Source organism: Myotis yumanensis, unplaced genomic scaffold (genome assembly GCF_028538775.1).
Source record: "Myotis yumanensis isolate MYYU_CA2020_CCGP unplaced genomic scaffold, mMyoYum1.0.hap1 SCAF_19, whole genome shotgun sequence".
Lineage (NCBI taxonomy): Eukaryota > Metazoa > Chordata > Mammalia > Chiroptera > Vespertilionidae > Myotis > Myotis yumanensis.
Window position 1 is genome coordinate 1310862 of NW_027223770.1, and position 24588 is coordinate 1335449.

Consider the following 24588-nt stretch of genomic DNA (forward strand, 5'->3'; position numbering starts at 1 on the left):
AGGAATGAAAAATATTTTTGAAGGAAATCCCCTTTGTTCATTGAAAAACGCTCACTCAGCATCTGCTGTGGTCCAGGCATGGTGGGCGAGCGGCACCCGGCCTCTTGTTCCTTGACCTGCTTGTCAGAGCTGATGGGAAAGAGGCTTTTGGGGAAGTAGCTAGTGGTCTCTCTTATTTTTGTATTGCTTATTATAAATAATATTGTAATGGAGTTTTACACATTTTAATGTGCTTTTCCATGTCTTGTCATTTTAATTCCTGAAACATAATTAGCTCCATTTTAAAAAAATATGAGGAAGCATGTTCAGAGGAGAGGATGGAATGACTTTCTTGAAGGCCACACACCTGGTCAGTGACAGAGAAAAGCACACTCTCAGCCATGCTCTCGTGACCGCCCATGTGACTAGGGGACGTGCTTCCCGTGAGCACATGCATGCTAAAAACTTCTTTGGCGTGTGTGCACACGCTATATGTGTGTTCCAACATGTTTAAGTTGATTGAGCGGTGATGGCACACGTTGAGGTATTTGTGCTATCACATGAAGTTATCCCTTTGCAAAGTGTTCATCCGGGCATCATTTCCTCCTTCATGCTCTTTCCGGTTCTCTTCGTGGAAAGCTTCCTCATTGGCCCTGAGCCCTGCCTCCTGCTCAGGCCTCAGGGAAGGTGATAATTGGCCTCGACTCCCACCCGCAGGCTGCTCTAACTGAGCAACCAAGTGCCAAGCAAATCCCGAGAGAAGCCAGCATCTGTGCCAGCAGGGAGCGTGGCCTCTTGTTGGCTCACTGCTTGCCTGCTCGTCCTGTCTTTTGCACGCTTAGCTCATTTGGCCTTTGATTGAATCTTCCATCATTGCCAGCGATCAGCATGCCTCACTGTGGAGACGGCTAAGGAACAGGCTACAGCGGGTCTCACTGGCAGGCGCTGGGCCGATGCAGCTCACTCAGTGGGCTTAGTGATTGCTCCGGAGGAGCTGGAGTGCATACTTTTATAAGAAATACTAGAGGCCCGGTGCACGAAATTCATGCACGAGGGGGTTCCCTCAGCCCAGCCTGCACCCTCTCCAATCTGGGACCGCTGGCTCCTAACCGCTAACCTGCCTGCCTGCCTGATCACCCATAACCACTATGCTTGCTTGCCTGATTGCCCCTAACCCCTCTGCCTGCCTGCCTGATCACTCCTAACTGCTCCCCTGTTGGCCTGATTGCCCCTAATTGCCCTCCCCTGCCAGCTTGGTCGCCCCTAACTGCCCCCCAATGCTGGCTTGGTCACCCCCAATAACCCTCCGCTGCCAGCCTGGTCACCCCCAATGGCCCACCCCTGCTGACCTGATCTCACCCCCAACTGCCCTTCCCTGCCGGCCTGATTGCCCCTAACTGCCTCTGCCTCAGCCCCCACCACCATGGCTTTGTCCGGAAAGTAGTCGGATGTCCAGAAGATGGCTGGTCAACCCAGTCTAATTAGTATATTACCCTTTTATTAGTATAGATAGATTATATAGAATAGGCTTGCTTAAATGGGGGGGCGGGGAAGCCTTTTTCAGCAGGAGGAGATGCTCTTGGCAGACAAAAATACATAATCCCTATATCTGGACTGATAGCCAACCATATGCACTATACTGCCAAACTGGTCATTAAAAAATTAAGCTGCTTTCTTATACCTTACACCAAACAGCTGTTGTCCTTAAAACTCCTCCTCCACCCTCACCTTAGGTTCTGCCTTTGCAGTTCACCCAGATTAGGTTCTGATTAGTTGGTTCTATGCCAGTCAGCATCAAAAGCTCCGCCTCCTACACAGCCATTGGCTCCTTGCAGTTCACCCAGATTTGGTTCTGATTGGTCGGTTTCTATGCCAGTCAGTGTCAAAAGCTCCGCCTCCTAGCCAGCCATTGGCTCTTCTGGGAAATCCAGAATGGCCCCACTGACAGCTCTCTCTCTCTTTGGGCCTATCTCCAAGCCTGACCTGCAGCCTCTGCAGCAGCTGCTGATCAGGCCCTGCCTCTCTCTCCGGGATTCTCTCTGGGCCTGATCTGCAGCCACCAGGCAGAGGCAAAGTCATTAGGTCTCCGGCCCAGCTTGGGCCAGAGGCTAATGACCTCGCCCTGCCCTCCTCACCCCGCCTGCCCACCACCGTCCCTTGCTGTGATAGGAGCCTGTGGGCACCAGGGGAAGAACCGAGAGGTGCTCCATTCACTTCCTGGTGACCGGTTGTCCGTCTGGTCGTTTAGGTTGTGATGGCCTTAAGCTATTATTAGTATAGAGAATGGAATGGGGGGAATGGAATGGGGGGGTAATGGAGAGGGGGGAATGGAATGGGGGGGTAATGGAGAGGGGGGGAATGGAATGGCGGGGAATGGAGTGGGGGCCACCAGGAACTGTGCAGACATTCAGCAAAGGGACTGGAGTTTGCACTGGGTCTGTCTGAGGCACATTGTCCAGATGGGCGCTTGGGCATTTTTAACCCTTTTCGGTCCAACCTTGAGGCTGACTCGACAGACCAGGCACTAGGAGCAGGTCCAACGTCGAGCAATAAGAACATTAAAAAGTTCAACATTCAATCCTGTCAATTAATTTGGACCAGACTCTTTGAATTCCAAAAATAACATCGGACCACAAAGGGTTAAATATATTTTTATTGATTTCAGAGAGGAAGGGAGAGGGAGAGAGGTAGAAACATCAGTGATGAGAGAGAATCATTGATTGGCTGCCTCTTGCACGCCCCACACTGGGGACCGAGCCTGAAACCTGGGCCTGTGCCCTGAACCCAGGACTTAAGTCCCCAGGCAGACTCTATCCACTGAGCCACACCAGCCAGGACAGAGGCTCGAGCTCTTTTAGTTATTCATGGGGCATGAAGTAAACCTCCTAGGAATCCCGGACCTCTCTATAGCTTGAAAATGGCAACGTTACTATCTACTTACCACAGAGGCAGCCTGTGAGGCTGTGGATAGCAACGGCGGCTCAGGCCTCGGTCTTAGCTTCCTAGTCGTGTGGCCATGGGTGAATCACTTAACCTCTCTGCTCTCAGTTTTTTTATTTGAAAATTATGTTAATAGTAGTTCTTTCATTATGCAGTTATGTGGATTAAACAATGCTTGGTACATAGTCTGTAGATTATGTATAAGTACTTGTTAAAGAAATAGAGTTTATGATAATTACGTTGTAAAGCATTTGTCAGTAGTCAAGAACAAATGTGTTATTATTGTTTTAAAAATAGAACAGGATGATAAGATTGCCTCATGCCATTGTGAACAATATGTAATAGGTGAGCAAATGGATTAGAAAGCTTCGCTACACATCTTCAGTGGCGAGTGGCTCTGGCCCATGATGGTGGTGCCACGCGGGCAGTCCTGGCGGGCAGTCCCGATGGGCAGCGTGCTGGCCGCTGCCGGTCCTTGTCAAGTGTGACTGATGCCGTTGAGGCTGAGCTCAGCATTTTGGATGATGGAGCATGCCTACGGGGGGGTCTAGATTAAACAAAGAAAAGGAGCAAGTGATACACGTGGCGGAGGAGAAACTCCTGTAAGATCCACAGGAGCTTAAGTAACCTGCCCAAGCGGGAGATGTGCTCGAGTCCACCGTCCGCCTGACGCCTGTGCTCTGCCCCCTGACCCCCTATCGACCCCCGCGTGCCAGTGGCTCCGAGGCGTGTGTGAGAACCAGGCTCACGCTCTGTCTGTGGTCTGTGCAGAGGAGAACGAGTTCATCCTGTTTGCCACGCGGAAGTCCATCCACCGCTACGACCTGGCCTCGGGCGCCACCGAGCAGCTGCCGCTCTCCGGCCTGCGGGCCGCGGTCGCCCTGGACTTCGACTACGCGCGCAACTGCTTGTACTGGTCCGACCTGGCCTTGGACCTCATCCAGGTGAGTGGTCCTGGGGGCCGTGCTTGCATCGCCCGATTGATACGCTTCCTTCCGAATGGCCCGAGGAGGTGGGTGCCAGAGCTCACCTCAGGGCTGGCTGATGCAGTGCGGACAGGGCGCCTTACTTTTCCTGGTGGGAAGACTGGAGACTCTGCATGCAGGCTGCGTAGTCACTTCCTGTCACACACGTGCCTTCAGCGCCTTCTTCCCATGCCACGGAGTCCCGGACTTCGCTGTGGTTGTGTACTCACCCACGTTGGCGTCTGGGCGCAGCGAGGACGGAGGCAGGCTGTGCAGGTCCCCGCAGGCCCAGAGAGCCACAGCCTGAACCCTGCATTTCAAAGCAGAGCTGTTGGGTCTTCAGTCCTTTTAGAAAAGCAAGTTCAACAAGTTTATCCGGACTTCTCACCCGACAGAAATTTCACGGGGCTCGGGTGTGTGAGGGGTGGCACGGGGTGACTGCTGAGGTCTCTCCCAACAACAGCACCCGATGGCTAAGAGCCTCGCGAGGGAGGGACTATGAAAAGCAGACAGAGGGGCTTAACAGTAATGCCAGCCTGCGTCGCTTATCTGAAGAGCGAACAGCGCCTGCCCTGGCCCCGGCTGTGGGGTGGTGCCCAGGGTCGCAGACCCCTGCAGGGTGACGTTCTGTCTAGTTCTCTGCTTCACACGGAAGCCGTCCACCCTCAAGAAATGTGCTGCTTAACCCGCTGTCTCATCAGGAAAGCTCACTGGTGCAGAGCCTCTCGCCCGTCCCTTGCCAGCCAGGCCTGCCGAGGGAGGGCGCCGGTCGGTGGGCTCACTTGGCAGAGGTCCTTGGGCATTTCACACAATTGCTGCTTCTTCCCTCGCCAGCGCCTCTGTCTGAACGGGAGCACCGGGCAGGAGGTGATCATCAGCTCCGGCCTGGAGACCGTGGAGGCCTTGGCCTTCGACCCGCTCAGCCAGCTGCTGTACTGGGTGGATGCCGGCTTGAAGAAGATTGAGGTATGTGGGTCCCCTGTCCTTACTCAGCGAGCTGGACTCCAGCCAGGCGGGACCTGACGGGGCCTGTGGTCAGGTTTTACTCGGGAATTCTCAGGCCGCAGAGGATGGGCCCCGAGCCTCGAGCAGGAAGGAAAGGGCTGGTCTCTGCCTCGAAGGGCCCCCCAACAGAACACAGGCATCTGCCCCGCAGATTTCATGAAGGAGCCTGAAAGATTCTATTCGGTAGAGGAAACAGAATATAACAATGACAGTAATAGTATCGTAGCATCATCATGACTATTTTTAATATTTTTATTGATTTCAGAGAGGAAGAGGGAGAGAAACATCAATGAGAGAAAATCATTGATTGGCTGCCTCCTGCATGCCCCCTACTGGGGATCAAGCCTGTAACCTGGGCATGTGCCCTGCCCTACAGGAATGGAACCTGAGACCCTTCAGTCCACAGGCCGACGCTCTGTCCACTGAGCCAAACTGGCTAGGCCCATAGCATCATTATGCTGCTCTGCCATTAGCACTCTGATGGCATGGTGGTTGGTTAGAGTGACAATGACAGCAGCATCGTCATCATCACCATCATCGTCACTGAGTGCGATGAGACTTACACTGTGCCCACCCCTGCTGGAGCCTTGGCAGGCCTTATTTGATTGACTTCTCCTAACACCCAGCAGGGTAGCTAGCTCTTCCTGTTACCCTCACTTCCTCCATCTGCAGCTTAGCCGACCCCGGCACATGAAGCTGAGCAGTGGCTGCTGGCCGGGCACTACCTCTGTGCCCTTACTCCCTGTGGGGAGGACACTGCCTCTCTGCCCTTACTCCCTGTGGGGTGGGCACTGCCTCTGTGCCCTTACTCCCTGTGGGGTGGGCACTGCCTCTGTGCCCTTACTCCCTGTGGGGTGGGCACTGCCTCTGTGCCCTTACTCCCTGTGGGGTGGGCACTGCCTCTGTGCCCTTACTCCCTGTGGGGTGGGCACTGCCTCTGTGTCCTTGTCCCTGTGGGGTGGACACTGCCTCTGTGCCCTTACTCCCTGTGGGGTGGGCACTGCCTCTGTGCCCTTACTCCCTGTGGGGTGGACACTGCCTCTGTGCCCTTATTCCCTGTGGGGTGGACACTGCCTCTGTGCCCTTACTCCCTGTGGGGTGGACACTGCCTCTGTGCCCTTACTCCCTGTGGGGAGGACACTGCCTCTGTGCCCTTACTCCCTGTGGGGTGGGCACTGCCTCTGTGCCCTTATTCCCTGTGGGGTGGACACTGCCTCTGTGCCCTTATTCCCTGTGGGGTGGGCACTGCCTCTGTGCCCTTTCTCCCTGTGGGGTGGACACTGCCTCTGTGCCCTTCCTCCCTGTGGGGTGGACACTGCCTCTGTGTTTGTCCTCCCTGTGGGGTGGGCACTGCCTCTGTGCCCTTCCTCCCTGTGGGGTGGACACTGCCTCTGTGCCCTTACTCCCTGTGGGGTGGGCACTGCCTCTGTGCCCTTATTCCCTGTGGGGTGGACACTGCCTCTGTGCCCTTCCTCCCTGTGGGGTGGTCACTGCCTCTGTGCCCTTACTCCCTGTGGGGGTGGACACTGCCTCTGTGCCCTTGTTCCCTGTGGGGGTGATGCGTGGGGCAAGGGGAAGCAGGTGGCTACAGAGCCCAGGGAGGTTGCAAGACATGAGCGCAGGTGAGAGGTAGGCCTGGGCTCCCCCTGTATTCCAGCGGCCGAGGGACTTGGCCTCAGGTTCATGCGTCCGTCAGCCATTGGCAAATGCAATGCTTTCCGAGTGCGTGGTACCTGCCAGGAGCAGCTTCGCCTTGTGATGACACAGTGGAGGCGAGGCATGTGGGCTCAGGTGAGGGATAGAGTTTATTTTTTTGTTTATTTTTTATTTTTTAAATATATTTTTATTTATTTCAGAGAGGAAGGAAGAGGGAGAGAGAGATAGAAACATCAATGATGAGAGAGAATCATTGATTGGTTGCCTCCTGCGCGTCCCCTACTGGGGATTGAGCCCACAACCCAGGCATATGCCCTTTACCAGAATCGAACCTACAACCCTTCAGTCTGCAGGCTGACGCTCTATCCACTGAGCCAAGCTGGCTAGAGTTGAAGGATAGAGTTTAGTGGAGAAGCAAAATGATGAGGAAATGGGCCAGCCACTCCTGGTGGTGGTGCGTGCTGCAGTGGGGGCGCACAGTGAGAACGTCAGACAGGCAGTGGGGGCGCACAGCGAGGGGCAGAGGCTCAGTGGGCACGCGGCACTCAGCGAACGACAGAGGAGCCTTGGGGCGCAGCACCTGAGCTGAACCCTGACTGAGGAGGGTCACTGGAGGGTTCGCCTCGGGGCGGTGAGAGGAGAATGGAAGGGCACAGGGCCTGCCACAGGGAGCTCTGCTGGTGGTCCTTTTTTTCGTTGTTAATCTCACTTGAGGATATTTTTCCTTTGATTTTTAGAGAGAGTGGGAGAGAGAGGGAAAGACAGAAACATCCATTGGTTGCCTCCTGCACGAGTCCTGACCAGGGCCCAGGCCAGGGAGGAGCCTGCAACCAAGGTACATGCCCTTGACTGGAATCAAACCCGGGACTCTTGGGTCCTCAGGCCGACGCTTTATCTACTGAGCCAACCAGCCAGGCTGCTGCTGGTCTTGTTCGTGTCTCTCTCTTCTTTAACGGTGTGTGGCCTGTGCTCTGTGGCCAGCAGGAAGCAGGCAGAGCCGTGCTCACACTCGCACAGGCACTGCTTGTGCAAACTGGTGTAAAACTAGAGGCCCATTGAGCAAGTGTTCAGAAGACGTGGCAGAGGAGGGGGCCTGCGGTGAGTTTGAAGGAAAGACAGGCTTTGATTAGAGAGCAGAGGACAGGCCCAGGGAGATGGCAGAAGCAGGCAGGCTCGGAACGGTGGGGAGACAGGTCTGGCGGAAGTCGTGGGAGCTGAAGTTGAAGCGAGAGAATGTGGGACCAGCCTGTGGAGACTTAACTGCAAGGCTGTGACGTGGAGACTTTGCTCTGTGACAGTGTGGCGCCAGGCGACAGGCCTGGGCAGCAGGCGGGTTCAGTGAGTAAACACACAGGAGTGCGGGTGCCGGTCGCCCGTGCCGGGGCGCGGGCCAGGGTGCTGGTGCCTCTGCGGGAGCGGGAGCGTCTCGGGAGGCAGAGGAAGGCCACGCTGACTAGAAAAAGCGGCAGATTGCCCAGGTCAGGCGGAGCAGAACCCCGTGGCATGGAGGGGCCTGTCTGCCGGCAGGAGCTGGTAGGAGGCCGCAAGGAGCTCTGACCCATCTGGGCCCTTTTCTCTTCCTTCATGTCTGTCAGGTAGCTCATCCTGATGGTGACTTCCGGCTCACGATCGTCAATTCCTCTGTGCTCGATCGGCCCCGTGCTCTGGCCCTCGTGCCCCAGGAGGGGTAAGTGTGGCCCCGTGGAAGACGGTGTGAGTCCGAGGCTGCAGCAGACAGACTCACGGAAATGCAGATTGCTGGGCAAAAGCTGCTTCTCAGGATTGTGGTTGTAATAAGCTGTTACCTGAGTTTGAAACCATAGTCTTTGTCAAGGCACTTTTCACCAGCAAGTATCCGGATTTCTTAGACATCCAGATGTCCACATCTGTGGGGAGTTTCTCCAACAAAAGGTAACATTAAGGCCTGACCAGCATGGCTCAGGGGTTGAGCATCAGCCTATGAACCAGGAAGTCACAGTTCGATTCCCGGTCAGGGCACAGGCCCGGGTTCCAGGCTCGATCCCCAGTAGGGGGCGTGCAGGAGGCAGCTGATTGATGATTCTCATCATTGATGTTTCTCTCTCTCTCTCTTCCTCTCCCTTCCTCTCTGAAATCAATAAAAACATATTAAAAAAAGGTAATATTAAAGCTTCTCTGTAGACATAGTTAGGTCTGATTGGATAGTGTGAGGATTCTTTTTCTTTTAATACCATACACACATTTATTATAGCATTTGTTTTATTTTTTAAAATTTATCTTTATTGTTGAGAGTATTATAGATGCCCCCCTTCTTACCCTCATTGCCCCCCTCCACCAGCTCCTGCCCCACCCTGGCCTTCACCACACTGTTGTCTGTGTCCATGAGCAATGCATTTCTTGCATGGTCCACACATTTAAAAAAAATCCTCGGGTGAGAATGAACAACAACAACAAAAATCTGAAAGTAATATATGCACTTATGCATTTAATTCAAATCATTAAAAGAGAACAGAAGTTTATGAAGTGGACAATACTTGTTTCTCCTCACTATTAACTCTTCGCCTCACATTTCTAGGGGTTAGTGGTTGGTTGTGTCTCTTTCAGAATTTCTTAACCCACATACAAGCACATATCTTTAAAACACTCAGACACACACATGTATTTGCCAAATAGAGTACCAAGATATGTATTGTACTATTCTTCATATGTTAAATTTCTTTTTATTGATTACAGAGAGGAAGAAAGAGGAAGAGAGAGATAGAAATATCAGTGATGAGAGAGAATCATTGCTTGGCTGCCTCCTGCATGTCCTTCACTGGGGATTGAGCCCGCAACCCAGGCATGTGCCCTTACCGGGAATCTAAGCATGACCTTCTGATTCATAGGTCGATGCTCAACCACTGAGTCATGCCGGCCGGGCCATATATTAAAAGTTTAATATATTTTGAAGATGGTTTCATATGAGCACCTATAGACTTTAGGCTGCATAATTTTCTTTTGTATGTATCATAATATATCACTTTTCCTACTGATTAAAATACATATATGTATACACACACAAAAATACATATTTTATTTAAAAATTATTTTTGCTAGTATGAACAGTCTTTGCTATGATGACCATCATTTTTATGTTACTTTTGTATCACTTGATTATATACATAGAAAACGCCCAGTAAAGGAACTTTTGGGTCAAGGAATGAAATGGTTTAGGTATTCTGATTACATATTGTGATGATAAGGCTGAAATAACCCACTGGAGGGAGGGCCTCCCCCGGGGAGCAAGGCCTGAGCCCCTGTCCCTGTGCTGGAGGGAGGGCCTCCCCCGGGGAGCAGGGCCTGAGCCCCTGTCCCTGTGCTGGTGGGAGGGCCTCCCCCGGGGAGCAGAGCCTGAGCCCCTGTCCCTGTGCTGGTGGGAGGGCCTCGCCGGGGAGCAGGGCCTGAGCCCCTGTCCCTGTGCTGGAGGGAGGGCCTCGCCGGGGAGCAGGGCCTGAGCCCCTGTCCCTGTGCTGGAGGGAGGGCCTCCCCCGGGGAGCAGGGCCTGAGCCCCTGTCCCTGTGCTGGTGGGAGGGCCTCCCCCAGGGAGCAGAGCCTGAGCCCCTGTCCCTGTGCTGGTGGGAGGGCCTCGCCGGGGAGCAGAGCCTGAGCCCCTGTCCCTGTGCTGGTGGGAGGGCCTCGCCGGGGAGCAGGGCCTGAGCCCCTATCCCTGTGCTGGTGGGAGGGCCTCGCCGGGGAGCAGGGCCTGAGCCCCTGTCCCTGTGCTGGTGGGAGGGCCTCCCCCGGGGAGCAGAGCCTGAGCCCCTGTCCCTGTGCTGGTGGGAGGGCCTCGCCGGGGAGCAGGGCCTGAGCCCCTGTCCCTGTGCTGGAGGGAGGGCCTCGCTGGGGAGCAGGGCCTGAGCCCCTGTCCCTGTGCTGGTGGGAGGGCCTCCCCCGGGGAGCAGGGCCTGAGCCCCTGTCCCTGTGCTGGTGGGAGGGCCTCCCCCGGGGAGCAGGGCCTGAGCCCCTATCCCTGTGCTGGTGGGAGGGCCTCCCCCGGGGAGCAGGGCCTGAGCCCCTGTCCCTGTGCTGGAGGGAGGGCCTCGCCGGGGAGCAGGGCCTGAGCCCCTGTCCCTGTGCTGGTGGGAGGGCCTCGCCGGGGAGCAGGGCCTGAGCCCCTGTCCCTGTGCTAGTGGGAGGGCCTCGCCGGGGAGCAGGGCCTGAGCCCCTGTCCCTGTGCTGGTGGGAGGGCCTCGCCGGGGAGCAGGGCCTGAGCCCCTGTCCCTGTGCTGGTGGGAGGGCCTCGCCGGGGAGCAGAGCCTGAGCCCCTGTCCCTGTGCTGGTGGGAGGGCCTCGCCGGGGAGCAGGGCCTGAGCCCCTATCCCTGTGCTGGTGGGAGGGCCTCGCCGGGGAGCAGGGCCTGCGGTCCTGTCCTGGGAGCTGTTGACACGTGTTCTCTGGTTGGACAGGGTGATGCTCTGGACCGACTGGGGAGACCTGAGGCCGGGCATTTACCGGAGCGACATGGACGGCTCTGCTGTGCGCTCCCTAGTGTCAGAGGATGTGAAGTGGCCCAATGGCATCTCCGTGGACGAGCAGTGGGTCTACTGGACGGACGCCTACCTGGACTGCATCGAGCGGGTCTCCCTCCGCGGCCAGCAGCGCTCCGTCCTCCTGGGCGGCCTCCCGCACCCCTATGCCATCGCGGTCTTCAAGGTGGGGCTCCCTCACGCACTCCCTGTCCCCTGCTGACCAACAGGCTGCGTTTTTGCAGGGAGGCTAGTCTAACCTCTAGAAGAGACTCATTTCCAAACTTGAGGCTGTTTGTTTCGGCCCATTCAGAGGGATGCAGACAGGTGCCCGGTGCCTGGTTTCAGCTCCGGCCCACGTCTCTGGGAAGCTTTGCCCCAGCCTCTGTGTGGCCCCGAGGAGCCTGTACCTGTGGGGCCGGCCACCCTGCGTGGACTCTGTAGAATGAAAGGTTCTCCCAGCATTGAGAAGGACATTTCAAATGGGAGGTTGGGCTCGTGGGCAAACGTGAGTGTTGGCTGAGTCATTTCTTTCGGGCAGTGCCTCGGTGTGGGTATTGGCTGAGGTTTGGATGATCTCCTGACGCGCATCATGTGGGGTCCAGAGGGGCCGAGGTGGCGGTGTCCCTCCCTGGCAGCTCTACTTCTCGCCGAGGCCCAGAGGGAAGCCCAGAGTCACACTGAAGAGCCGCCGTTTTCTTTCAGAACGACCTCTACTGGGACGACTGGTCACAGCTCAACATCTTCCGAGCATCCAAGCAGGGCGGGTCGCAGGTGGCGCTGCTGGCCAGCCAGCTCCCGGGGCTGATGGACATGAAGGTTTTCTACAAGGGGAAGACTGCTGGTAAGGGCACCTCCTCCTCATCTCCTTGGTGGGTCTCAAAAAAGGGCTGGCTGCCGGCAGCCTCCCCCCAGCAGCTCCGCAGCCTCAGCCAGTCTCAGCCAGAATCAGCCAGTCACAGCCAGTCTCAGCCAGTCTCAGCCAGTCTCAGTGGCAGGCACACTGTTCACTTCTTGCCAACACCATCATGATTCCTCTTCTAATGAGACACCACAGCTGGAAGAGGCGTGCCTTGCCTGCCCGCACTGGTGATTGGTAGGTGAGTCCAGCCTCCCCTGCTGAGTGGGGATGTGACCTCCGCTGCAGCCAGAGGGGCCCTGCACGTGCTTCATTCCTGCCACACACCTGTCCCAGGGCCACGCTGCCCCGCACTCCCGTCCCGGGGGCTGCGCTGCTTCCTGGCAGGATCCGTCTGGGTCTCGTGGCTCAGATGAGCACGCGCCTGCCGTGGTACGAGATGCTGCTGTATGATGACTCACTGTGTCCCCACCATGAAGCGTAGTTTTACCAGAGCTTGGCACTTAGTAGGTGCCCACTTCACGTTTATTGGAAGAAGACGGGATGAGGAGGAGCTGCAGTCAGTAGCTTTCTTACAGATTGTTGGCTGCGGCTGCTGAGCTGCTGGGAGGCTCTGGCCTCCGGGTCCTGGAGGCGAGCTGCTCCGTGGAAGGTGCCCTGTGCCCGATGCCCTTTCCCTCTGTTGACCTCCTCAGCGCACGGTGGGCACAGAGGAGGGGGCAGGCTCTCCATGGACAGCCTTTCAGGAAGCGCCTCTTTGGCTGCAGGGTTTGGTGGCCCTGGGTCGGCTGACTCCCTGGCCGGACACACGGCCGTGCTCTGGTTTGAATCAGAATGTGACATTGTCCTGCCGGCTTGGCTGGCCCTGTGCTGAGTGAAAATTGACAAAGGGAAATAATACGGTTAGAGATACCATAACCCTCCTGGGACCAGTGCGGGCGCAGAGACTGTAAGGCAATATTGTTATGTCCTCGCGGCTGACCTGCGGTGGGCAGGGCTGGAACAGGATCCGTGGTTAGAGATTCGAGAGTGACATCTTAGAGAGGAATTTGTTTTCCCAAAGGCCCCTGGCAGCCCAGGAGCTGAATTTTGTTCCAATTCTGCCACTAAGTGGGGAGGCCATGTTCGTTCTTAGAGAAGGTGCCTGGCCTGAAGTGGGGCAATGAAGGGATCAGCTCCCAGCTCGTGACTGAGCTCTTGGGGCCTTGCCGAGGACAGCAGCCCGCTGACCACCATTTCTCAGCTCCCGCCTGGCTCAGGAGGCGGGTCTGCACCTGACGAGTCCCTGTGAGCGTGCGCGTCCCCGTGAGCACAGGCCGCTCCTGAAACACGGCGGTCAGCTGAGCCGCAGCCCTGGCCCTCAGGCCCCTGCTGGCAGGTCGCTTCCTCCCAGCTGACCTGCAGCCACACTTCGGGGAGGGGGCTGTTTGGACGTGAAGGGGAAGTCGTGCTGTCGTCTGCTTCCCGGAGACCTGCCGCCGTCCTGGGGCTGGAGAAGGAAGGCTGTGATCTCTCCGGCGGCCGTTGGTGACATCGAGGCCTTGGCCCGGCATCTGGCTGCCGCACAGCTCATGTGCAGTGGGGTGTCTCCTGGTCTTGAGCTTGGCTCGAGCCTGCCTGCTCCTTTGGACACTGAGAATATGGCAGATTCCTGTTCCGGGTGCCAGTCCTTGGTGCCAGGCAGCCTGCTGTTTTTGTTGTCTGCTCTTGGCACATGGAGGACTTTCTGTGAGTGTAAAATAAAGGTGATGATGATAACTACACTTATTAAGGCATTGTGATGTCATAATGTGAGAAATGCTCACCTGTCTGGATTAAGATAACGGACTCAGAGACAGAAGCACGGCGAGACGAGACTTTAATGCACTCTCGAGAGTGGGTGTCCGTCCGGTTGTGCAGAAACACTTGGGGCAGCGAGCACAATCCATTTACTCAGTCCCTCCTCTGGTTCCTCATTGGCTGAGCACCATGGTCACCTGTTCCCTCATAGGTCGCCTACGTCTGCTCTCTCCCATTGGGCCATTTAAGAGAATGGGCTGAGGCTTTTTCCAGATGCCTCCACCTCCCCCTGTCGAGTTGAGGCGGGCACCTCGGGAGTTTCCTCCAGGACGCTGGCCCACGCCCACAGTTCTTTGTTCGTACGTCCTCTCCCCTCCTCCCACATTCTGTGCGCCCTGGGGAAACTCAGTGACCGCTTCCATCAAAAGCCGCCATGCTGGGGCGGACCACAGAGGCCCACTTCCCACAGTGAGCACCCACATGTGCTCGATGGGTTTGTGGGACCTCAGTTCATCTTTCCCAAATCCATGTGCACCATCCATATTTCCGTTTGATAGACGAGGACATGGACATTGACAAAGTCGGGCTTAGTAACTCTGCATCACACGCTGAGTAAGTGGTAAGAATCTGAACTGCAGCTGCGTTGACTCGCTCGGCTGCCGCTGTCGCCCCCGAAGCCACAGGGCCTGGTTCACGGCCAACTCAGCAATTTCACTGGTTCTTGTCTGTGATAGAACTTTGTTCCTTCGGAACATTTGTCAGTTTGAGCTGTTTGCTTTCCGACAGATGCGTTTTCCATCTCGACACCCGGCTGGTTTGTGCGTAGAATCACTGGGACTCGTTCTTCACAGTCTTTTTCCTGAAGCAGCTTACTTTGCGAGGCTGTTGATATGTTTAGTATGTCGGGGCCCTTGGAATTCTTCCTCAGAGCCTGCAAGCAGCCCATGCTTTTAACTTTATAATGAGGGCAGGTATGCATTTTGGTGTGGGTTTAAGTTCAGTAATTGCCAAGTGTATAGATAACTAAATAAGGTAGTAGTTTTGGCTCCTAACTGGCTCCATTACAGGCCCAAGGTTCGTGTACCTGATGCTTAAAAAAAAAAAAAAAAAAAAAGGCCAATATTCAGTGAGTCAGCGTTTGGAGCAGGCAAAGGTTTATTGACTGAGAAGGCCTTGCTAGAGTAGGTGGGAGAACTGATTCTCAAGTCCATCTTAGAAAGACTGGACCCCATCATCTTTTACTGTTAAGGGAAAGGAGGAGGGCAAAGCAAGGGGTGCTTGGTGGCTAGGGGCCGGCCAGATCCCAGGGACCAAAGGGAAATGTGGGCTTCCAGACCCTCTGTTTCTGCTGGTGCCAGTCCAGCCGCGGAGACGCCAGGGAGTCTCTGAAAACAGTCACTCTTCGTGCTCATTGCCTCACGGCTGTGCTGGCGGGGATTGCCTCTGGGAAGCAGCAGGCACAGCAGGAGCGGAGCCTGCAGGCCCTCCGACGGGGGCAGTCAGTCCAGCACCTTCTGGAGGGATTTTCCAAAGAGGATGTCAGGAAACCTGACTGTGACAGACACCCAGGGCCGTGTTCGGTCTTCTCAGGGGACCCCCTTCACATTGGGGTGATGCCCTTCCTGTTCCCCATCCTCCCACACCGACTGTGGTCCGGTGGGAGGGCCAGGCTCGGTGCTTTGTTAAACTGTACCCCTGCCCTCCAGGCTCCCCCTGGCACAGTGGCCCTGTTTCCTGCACCTGCCTGCCTCTTGGGGTCAGCGACCGGGTCAGCATGGTTTGGGGTTTGCCCCTAAGGCTGGTCTCATGCATCTCTGTCTAGCCCGGGCTCCTGAACACTGCGTTCCATTCTGGGTTCTGTACTTTTGGCTCTTGCCTCTTTGCATAGAAGCATTTGCTCTTCGTGTGAAAATGTTAGTATTTTATAGAAACAACCCATGTGAAAATATCCTGTGATTGAATATTTTCCAAACATTCGATTATTGTTCAGTTTCTTGGCATATTGGGTGATGTGTCGTCTTTTTGTTACAGGATAGGAGAGGGGCTCGTCTCCCCAGTTGCTCGTGGAAGTGGGGTTCTAGGGGTGCCACTGGAACCAGTATTTCAGAGGCCCCCAGGGAGGATGAGACAGGGTAGAAGCTGTATGTCCATGGAATTCCCCCTGGGTTTCCACAGCCCCCTTCCCCCCCCCTTCGTCCCGTCATAGCAGCGCGGCTGGGCTTCGGCAGAGCGAGAATCAGAGCCCCTGTCCAGGGGGTCCTGTCCCTGTGGGAGCCAGGTCCAGTCCAGCACCAGCTGGCTCAGCGTGTGTCCCGCGCAGGCCACTGTCCATCGCGTGTGGGGTCCACGTGCTGTGGGCCACCGTCCATCGCGTGTGGAGGAAACGCAGGCAGGAAGCAAACAAGGGGGCCCAGGAGCCAAAAGCCAAGCACAGCAGGAGCTGGGGGCCTGAGAGGGAAGCCCTTTGCTGAGGGGGTTACTATTCACTCTGGTCCTCAGGCTTGCAGTGGCCATACCCGCTCTGCCAGCCATGCCCGTCCCCAGGTGATTGACACCCAGCACCTTCCCTGTGTCACTGGGCACGTGGCTGGGGGTGGGCGGTGCGAGGCCGGGGAGAGTGCGAAGCTGCGGCTTCCTGGTGAGGCTGCCCCAGGGACAGTCTGCAGGGCCTGGCTTCCGGGGCTCCGTCCCGGGAGGAGGAGTGAGCTGGCTGCAGCGGCCTCGCCTTGAGCACGACGCATGGGTGCCGTCCTGTGGAGTGTGGCCCCTGAGTGGCAGCCCCCATTCCCGCCGCAGCCTGGCCGTGCCCCTGAGGGAAGGAGCGGGCGCCCCTGTAGAGCGGGCGCAGCGCGTGTCTGGCATGTCTGCCGGTCGGCTGTGCTGTGGTGCCGTCAGCCTTTGGGTTACGAGGTTGCGTGGGGGACCCTTGCGTGTTCATCCCATGGGTTTCCCTCCGTGGGTGGGTGTGTTTTATCTGTTTAGTCACGTCTTGTAACCCTTGGGCCTTAGCTCTGGGAGATGGCGATGTTTACTGTTGTGCCGATTAAGGCTGACAAGGGGCCCACACATCCAAATGGCCCGTCGCCCGCGTCGGCCCTGACGGCCATGGGTGAACCCCGTCTTCCAGCCGCAGGCCGGGCGCGGCAGGCACAGGTGACGTCTGGCTGCAGGGGACAGGTCACTGGTCTGCTGCTGGCGGGCCTCTGCCTGTGAGGGGACAGCGGAGGCTCCCCATCGGCTGAGCTTTGTCAGAGACGCATGTTTATTTTTCCATCTTGATGCTGACTAGCCCACAGGAAAGGAAAACGGCGCCTCTCAGTCTGGGCGTGTGCTGCTCCATGGCCCGCGTTCCCTTGCTGCTCAGGGTTTATGCTCCTCTCGCATCCGCCCAAAGATGCTGCATCTAGGGAGCACCGTGTGCGTGTGGCTCAGCCAGTGTTCTCTCCAGCACAGGGAGGGCTGGGAGCTCGTCTGCCATCCTCTCAGAAAGCCCAGAGAGGGACGTTTGGACACAGTGGGAGGGATGCCCACTGACTGGTCTGTGTGTGGGTTTGTGGTGTGGCAGCAGAGCCTAATGGGGCCTGTGACCGGTCCTCCCCCTCTCCTCCTCTTCCCCTGCTCTTACCCTCCCCCTCTCCCTCTCCCTTGCCTCTCCCCTCCCCTACCCCCCCTCACCTGCCTCTCCCCTCCCCCTCCTCCTTCCCTTCCTCTGCCTCTCCCCTCCCCCCTGCACCCCTTTCCCCTCCCCCGCCCCCTTTCTCTCTCACCCCGCCCCTCCCCATCTCCTCCCCACTTCTCTCTCCCCACCCCCCCTCCCCTGCCTCTCCCCTCCCTCATCCTCCTCACCTGCCTCTCCCCTCCCCCATCCCTCTCCCTTGCCTCTCCCCTCCCCCGCCCCCTTTCTCTCTCACCCTGCCCCTCCTCCTCTCCTCCCCGCTTCTCTCTCCCCCACCTGCTCCCCACCCCCCCCTCCCCTCCCCCCTTGCTTCTCCCCTCCCCCTCCCCTGCCTCTCCCAGGTCCCTGGTGCTGTCCAGCCCGGACTTCCTCCTCTGAGTCCTCCGAGTTGGTCTTGGACCACCCCCGACACCCACCAGAGGACTTTTCTCCCCGCTCAGCTCCCTGGTCCCCTAGGCCCCTCAGCCTCCCATTCTGAGTTCCTGGAGACCAGCTCCTCTGGGGACTCTGATCTGGGAGGCATCCTGTGGGCAGGGACTTCCCTGAGGCTCTGAGCAGAGGCGTCCTCCCAGGAGGGCCCAGCACGGGCCACTGCCTCTCCTTCTCAGCCTCACACGGTGGTGTCTGTGGAGGAGGAGCTGCTGTGGGGCCTCCGGGTATGAACGTGTGTCCCTGATTCTGTGCCTCCTCCAGGGAGCAACGCCTGTGTGCCCAGGCCCTGTAGCCTGCTGTGCCTGCCCAAGGCCAACGGCAGCCGGAGCTGCAGATGCCCAGAGGGCGTGCGGGGCACCCAGCTCCCCACCGGGGACCTGCAGTGCGAGTGCCCCGGGGGCTACCAGCTGAAGAACAGCTCCTGCGTGAAAGAAGGTGCGCTGCTTCCCCTCTCTCCTCCCTCTCCCTTCCCCCTCCTCCCCCTTCCCTCCTCCCCTTTCCCCTCCTCCCCTTCCCCCCTCCTCTCCTTTCTCCTCCTCCTCCCCTTTCCCCTCCTCCTCCCCCTTTCCCTCCTCCCCCTTCCCTCCTCCCCTTCTCTCTCCTCCCCTTTCCTTCCTCCCCTTTCCCCTCCTCTCCTTTCCCCTTTCCTCCCCTTTCCCCTCCTCCCCTTCCCCTCCTCCCCTTCCCTCTCCTCCCCTTTCCCCTCCTCCCCTTCCCCTCCTCCCCTTCCCTCTCCTCCCTCCCCCCTCCTCCCCTTCCCCTCTTCCCCTTTCCCCTCCTCCCTCCCCCCTCCTCCCCTCCCCCCTCCCCTTTCCTCCTCTTGCTCCCTCACTCTCTATTCCCTGACATCTTTGAGTTATTGAAATGCCCACGGTGGAAACAGCACCACTCCGAGCCTGCACATACCTGGCTCAGGATCCACCGTGGGACCTCAGTCCTCATTCAGGACAGCCCTGAGCTGTGATTTAAAAACTAGAGGCCCGATGCACGAAATTCATACAAGGGGCTTGGCCCTCGCAGCCGCAGTGGCTTGCCTCAGCCCTTGCAGCCCCAGCTTCCTTCGGAAGGTCGTCCAGAAGGACATCCGGAAGGTCGTTTGGCTGTCCAGTCTAATTAGCATATTACACTTTTATTATTATAAACTAGAGGCCTGGTGCACGGAATTCGTGCGGGGGGGGGGGGGGGCAGTGTCCCTCGGCCCAGCCTGCACCCTCTCCAATCTGGGAGCCCTCGGGGGATGTCTGATTGCCGGTTTAGGCCCGATCCCACAGGCAGTCGGACATCCCTCTCATAATCTGGGACTGCTGGCTCCTAACTGCTCACCTGCCTGCCTGCCTTATCGCTCCTAACCACTCTGCTGCAGGCCTGCTCCCCCCAACTGCCCCCCCTCTGGCCTGATCACCCCCAACTGCCCTTTCCTCCTGGCCTGATCGCCCCTAACTGCCTCTGCCTCGGCCCCGCCACCATGGCTTTGTCCTGAAGAATGTCCAGAAGGTCTCCTGGTCTAATTAGCTTATTACCCTTTTATTAGTACAGATAAGAGCTTGTGCTTTTGGTTTAATGTTGTGAGAAATGCTCACCTGTCCCAATACCTGACAGACATGTGGCGAAAACGAGCCCTTTAATACGTTCTTGCAGGAGCGGGTGTTGGGACGGACACATGGAGCAGGGATCACAGACTGTTTATCCCGAGGGTGCGAGTCCCTCCTCCGGCTCCTCATTGGCTGAGCACCTGGGTCACCTGTTCCCTCATAGGTCGCCTAGGTCTGCTCTCTCCCATTGGGCCATTTAAGAGGATGGGCTGAGGCTTTTTCCAGTTGCCCCCCCCACACACACCCCCTAGTTGAGGTGGGCGCCCCTGGGGTTTCCACCAGGACGCTGGCCCACGCCCACAGTTCTTTGTTCGTACATCCTCTCCCCTCCTCCCCACATTCTGTGCGCCCTGGGGAAACTCTGTGACCGCTTCCATCAAAAGCCGCCATGCTGGGGCGGACCACAGAGGCCCACTTCACACAGTGCCGGGTGCAGGGCCCTGAGCTGCCTTTCTCTTGTCTGGCCACTGCTCTCCTCGCTCTCCCTCCCCTAAGCTCTCTAGCTTCCTGTAAGTTGGACCAACTGGACTTGGAAAAAGAACTGGTTTGACTCCACCTCCCCCACCCCGCCCTGCCCCACCCCGCCCCGCCTGGAGCCCTGAATTTTCTGGCAAAGTGCCTCAGGGCCTCGCGTCCCTATTCCCATCCAGTGGCTGTAGCAGCCTCATCCCTCTCCCTTTGAATTTGAATCCATGACTGACTTTTCCTCTAGAAAGCTGCTTAACCTTCTTCCTGTCTAATTGTACCCTCCCCACTTCCTGGTCCTCAGCCTCCTCCTTCTGTCCCTGAGCTGGGTCCTGCAGGGGCCTTGCTCGGAAGCACCCATTCAAGGCCTGAGTTTCCTCTTCCTTGGGCTCCAGGCTCTTTGCTTTGTGAGGTAGCGCCCCCCCCCCTCCCCCCCCACCAGCAGCTGCTTAGTCTAAGGCGTGAAGCCACCTCTGGTCTCTGTTAGAAAGACAAATGGAGGAGGATGAGCCTCCCTTTCAGGTACAGGACACTCTTCCAAGCTCTGGAGGGCGTTTGGAAGAAACGTTGACACCAAGTCCCGGTGAAGGGGACCCGGCCCTCTGTCCCGTCAGAACACCCACGGTCCCCAGGCCCGGCCCTGCTGCCTGTTCCGGACCTCGCTGAACAGCGCCTGCTCTCTGCGGGAGGGTCCCAACTGCTTGCTTTAAAGAAAAACCCTCACCGTTGGTAAAGAAAGTCTTCCTAAGGCTTGGTTGGTAAATTGAATGTATGTAACTACATAGGACATATATAGCTATAGACACACTGAACGCGTGTGTCTGAATACTGTGTGGATGCGTGTATGAGGGAGTCATTAGTATTCTGTGACTTCGGTATATGGTTTCTCCACCCACTGGGCCCAGTTGGCGTCATCACTCTCCTTGTTCGTCATCGTGCCCGCCTGCAAACACCCCTCCCGGCCTCTTCTCCTGGAAGTGTGACCGGACGAGGAAAGAGGCACCTCTCTTCTGCTTTACCCTCTAGGCAGGCCATTGAGGAAGAAAAATGGGAACTCAGGAGAGAAGGTCTGGTCCGTGAGCCGTGAGCGAGAGTAACCTTGGCTTTGTTTCTCCCCTCCCGCCCGCCCACAGAGAGCGCCTGTCTCCGCAGCCAGCACCGCTGCAGCAACGGGAACTGCATCAGCAGCGTCTGGCGGTGCGACTTCGACAACGACTGCGGAGACCTGAGCGACGAGAGGAACTGCCGTGAGTCCGGAGGGCCGAGTGCGAGACATTAAGCATTTCCCGTTACACAGAAGGCTGGCCAGCTCGTGGGTGGGACTGGCCATCGAGGGCAGTGACTGTCCGTCTTTTCCATCTCATGGCACACAAACTAAACCAAAAAGCCGATTTTTTGCTGATCTGACAAAAATACCTATAACTTTGATTCGTTCTCACCGTACCGGATGGCTATGTCGTCCAGTTGTGTTGGCTGTTGTCATTTTTATGGGACAATCTAAGGGGAAAGAGGCCAGTGCCCTGACGAATAGGAACTGTGTGCTTTAAACATTCCTTTGGCACACCGGCTGAGAACCGCTGGTCCCGGGTGCTGGCTGGCCGTCATGGTTGGTGATGCAAGCCGATGGGTTTGTTTGGAGGACAGAGAACACACCTTTGTATACCCAACTAGATATGTATTATTATTTAAAACAGACCCACATAGATCATTGTAAGACGTTCACAGATAAGCATCATGTGGGTGAAACTGGGAGTCGGGGAGCTGGCGTCGGGGCAGGGACAGGTGGCAGTCTGGGTCACCTTTGGGAGGTGGACCAGGTGCTCGCCCAGGCGGGATGTGGCTGCCTGGGCTCCAGCGCCATTGTGCCGTCCCAGTGTGGTCCGGCAGGTGGGGACATGGGTGTGTGCGCATATCAATGTCGTCTTTGGACTGTAAATACCTACTGAAGTATCTGATTCTGTTTAGCAGGGTTTACAGACAAGTTTAGCCTCTTTAGTCAGTTGTTAGTAGCTTTGCCCTCTGTTAGTAATATGTTTGCACTTTTACTCAACAGTATTTACGGAGACCCATTGTTCCGTATGGGGCCCTGGGGCGTACTGGGAGCTGGGTGGACACAGTTTAAAGTCTGAAGGGGAATTATAAAACAAGCAGCCTGCCCTAGATGGGGTGGCTCATTGGATAGGGCGTTGGCCTGCGGACCGAAAGGTCCTGGGTTCAATTCCGGTCAAGGGCACATACCTCGGTTGTAGGCTCCTCCCTGGCCCAGGCCCTGGTCGGGGCTTGTGCAGGAGATAATCAGTTGATGTGTTTCCTCACATAAATGTTTCTCTCTCTCTTTCCCTCTCTCTTCCACTCTCTCGAAAAAAAAATCAATGGAAAAATATCATCGGGTGAGGATTAAAAATAAGTAAATAAATAAAGTGAGCAGCAGCGATGAATGTGAGGACAGGGAGCATGGGGCACCCAGGTCAATCTGGGGCAGGTCCTCCCACAGAGCCTGCAGGTGAGCAGAGGTGAAAGCTGTAGGGCAGAGTGGATGTGGCCTGGCCTGGAAGTGGGTGTGGGTCGTGGAGACCTGACTAGGAACCTGGGGCCGGGGGCATGCATGGGGCTGGCGCAGCAGACGTTGAGAGCTCTCAGGGGGGAGGTGGGACCATCGGAGTGAGAGGAGGAACCTTCCCTTTGGAGAGGTGAGCTGTGGGCAGAATGAATCGGAGGGGAAGGACCAGAGCTGGGAAACTTCTCTTCCAAATGCTGTGTCTTTGGAACCCGGCAGCTCATGGCCACTGTGTTCTGAGGAGGATGCTGGAGGCTCTGGCTCTGTGTTCATCTGGTGTCTGGCAGGTGTGCGTGGCCAGCATCCACCTGCAGAGCCCATGCCGGTTCCCAGCCGCTCCGGACGCAGCAGGGAGCGCCCACTCTTCTCCCCCTGCAGGTCAGGCACGGCCCATCCCGCCTGCAGAGAGCACAGCCCAGGCTCCTCGCGCAGATGAGGGAGCTTCCGAGGCCAACCTCGGGGAGCACTAGCCTCTGCCTGTGGTTTCTGTTCTGCAAACCAACACTGAGAACCCCTCTCCCTCCAGAGTCCCGGGAAGGTCTGACATCTGTGGGGGAGGAGCCAGAGCGCCTTAAAAATAGTGAAATATGCCAGTCAATGAAGGAAAAATACCACATGATTTCACTCATTTATGGATAATAGAGACCATTATAAACTTATGAACAATAATAGATACAGAGACAGAGCAGCCTCGAACAGATTGTCAAACTGCAGTGGGAATGCTGGGGAGGGTTGGGAGGCAGGAGGGGGGTGGGTAAGAGATCAACCAAAGGACTTGTATGCTTGCATATAAGCATAACCAATGGACATAAGACACTGGGGGGTAGGGGAGGCCAGGTGATCGTCAAGGGCGAGGAAAAAAAAGGAGACATATGTAATACTCTTTGTAACACTTTAAGCAATCTACATTAATAAAAGAGAAACATGGTAATTAGCGTACGACCGCTACCCTTCCCATTGGCTAATCTGCATATCCTTATGCAAATTAACTGTCAGCCAAGATGGCGGCCGGCAGCCATGCACTGAAGCGAGCAGGGAGGCTTGCTTGCTCCAGTGACAGCGAACTGGTGAACTCCAACGTTCCCTGCCTCACTTGCTGGCCTCTCAGCTGCAACTCTAAGCAACTATGTTGCAAATATAGAAGCTAAACAAAACCCTAGAAACCGGCTTTCAGTCAGCCAGGTTCAGCCAGCTGGACTGCAACATTGTATCAATGTTTTCAGCAGCGAGGCCTCAGAGCTACAGCTGGCCCAGAATAAAAAAAAAAAAAGAAAAAAAGGAGCAGTTGGGAGCTTCAGTCACCCGTCAACGTGAAAACAGCCCTCAGCCCCTCAGCCAGCCTGGCCAGGCACCCCAGTGGGGACCCCTATCCTGATCCAGGACACCCTTCAGGGCAAACCAGCCAGCCCCTACCCATGCACCAGGTCTCTATTCTATATAGTAAAAGGGTAATATGCCTCCCGGCACCGGGATCAGCGTGACAGGGGGCAGCACCCAAACCCCCTGATCAGCCCTGCTCTGTGCCTGATAGGGGGGAGCTCCCCAATCCCCTGATCGCCCTGTGGCTCTGTATGTGACAGGGGGGAGCTCCCCAACCCCCTGATTGCCCTGCGGCTCTGTGTGTGACAGGGGGCGGGGCCACAACCTCCCTATCCGCCCTGCTCTGTTCGTGACAGGGGAAGGCGCCCCAACCCCCTGATCAGCCCTGCTCTGTGCCTGATAGGGGGGAGCTCCCCAATCCCCTGATCGCCCTGCGGCTCTGTGTTTGACAGGGTGTGGCGCACCAACCCCCTGATCGGCCCTGCTCTGTGTGTGACAGGGTGCGGCGCCCCAACCCGCGCCCCCCCCCCCCCCCCCACGGGCCCTGCTCTGTGTGTGACAGGGTAGAGCCATAACCTCTCCATCGGCCCTGCCCTGAGTGTGACAGTGGCGGTGCCCCAACCCCCTGATCAGCCCTGCTCTGTGTGTGACAGGGGGCGGTGCCCCAACTCCCCTATTGGCCCTACTCTGTGAGTGACAGGGGGGAGCTCCCCAACCCCCTGATCGACCCTGCTCTGTGTGTGACAGGGTACGGAGCCCCAACCACCTGATCGGCCCTGCTCTGTGAGTGATGGGGCAGCGCCCCAACCCCCTGATCGGCCCTGCTCTGAGTGACAGGGGGCAGCGCCCCAACCCCCTGATCGGCCCTGCTCTGTGCAT

General features: G+C 57.0%; 1 protein-coding gene across 1 annotated transcript in view; it reads left to right on the forward strand.

Moving 5' to 3' along the window:
* The window catches only part of SORL1 (sortilin related receptor 1), a 149559-nt gene that overhangs the window by 71148 nt on the left and 53823 nt on the right, over window positions 1-24588 (forward strand). The window contains exons 17-23 of the mRNA XM_070400142.1: window positions 3691-3863; window positions 4719-4850; window positions 8141-8232; window positions 10970-11216; window positions 11735-11873; window positions 18037-18210; window positions 20966-21079. Coding sequence (XP_070256243.1) covers window positions 3691-3863; window positions 4719-4850; window positions 8141-8232; window positions 10970-11216; window positions 11735-11873; window positions 18037-18210; window positions 20966-21079 — 1071 coding nt within the window. The remainder of the gene's footprint in view (window positions 1-3690; window positions 3864-4718; window positions 4851-8140; window positions 8233-10969; window positions 11217-11734; window positions 11874-18036; window positions 18211-20965; window positions 21080-24588) is intronic.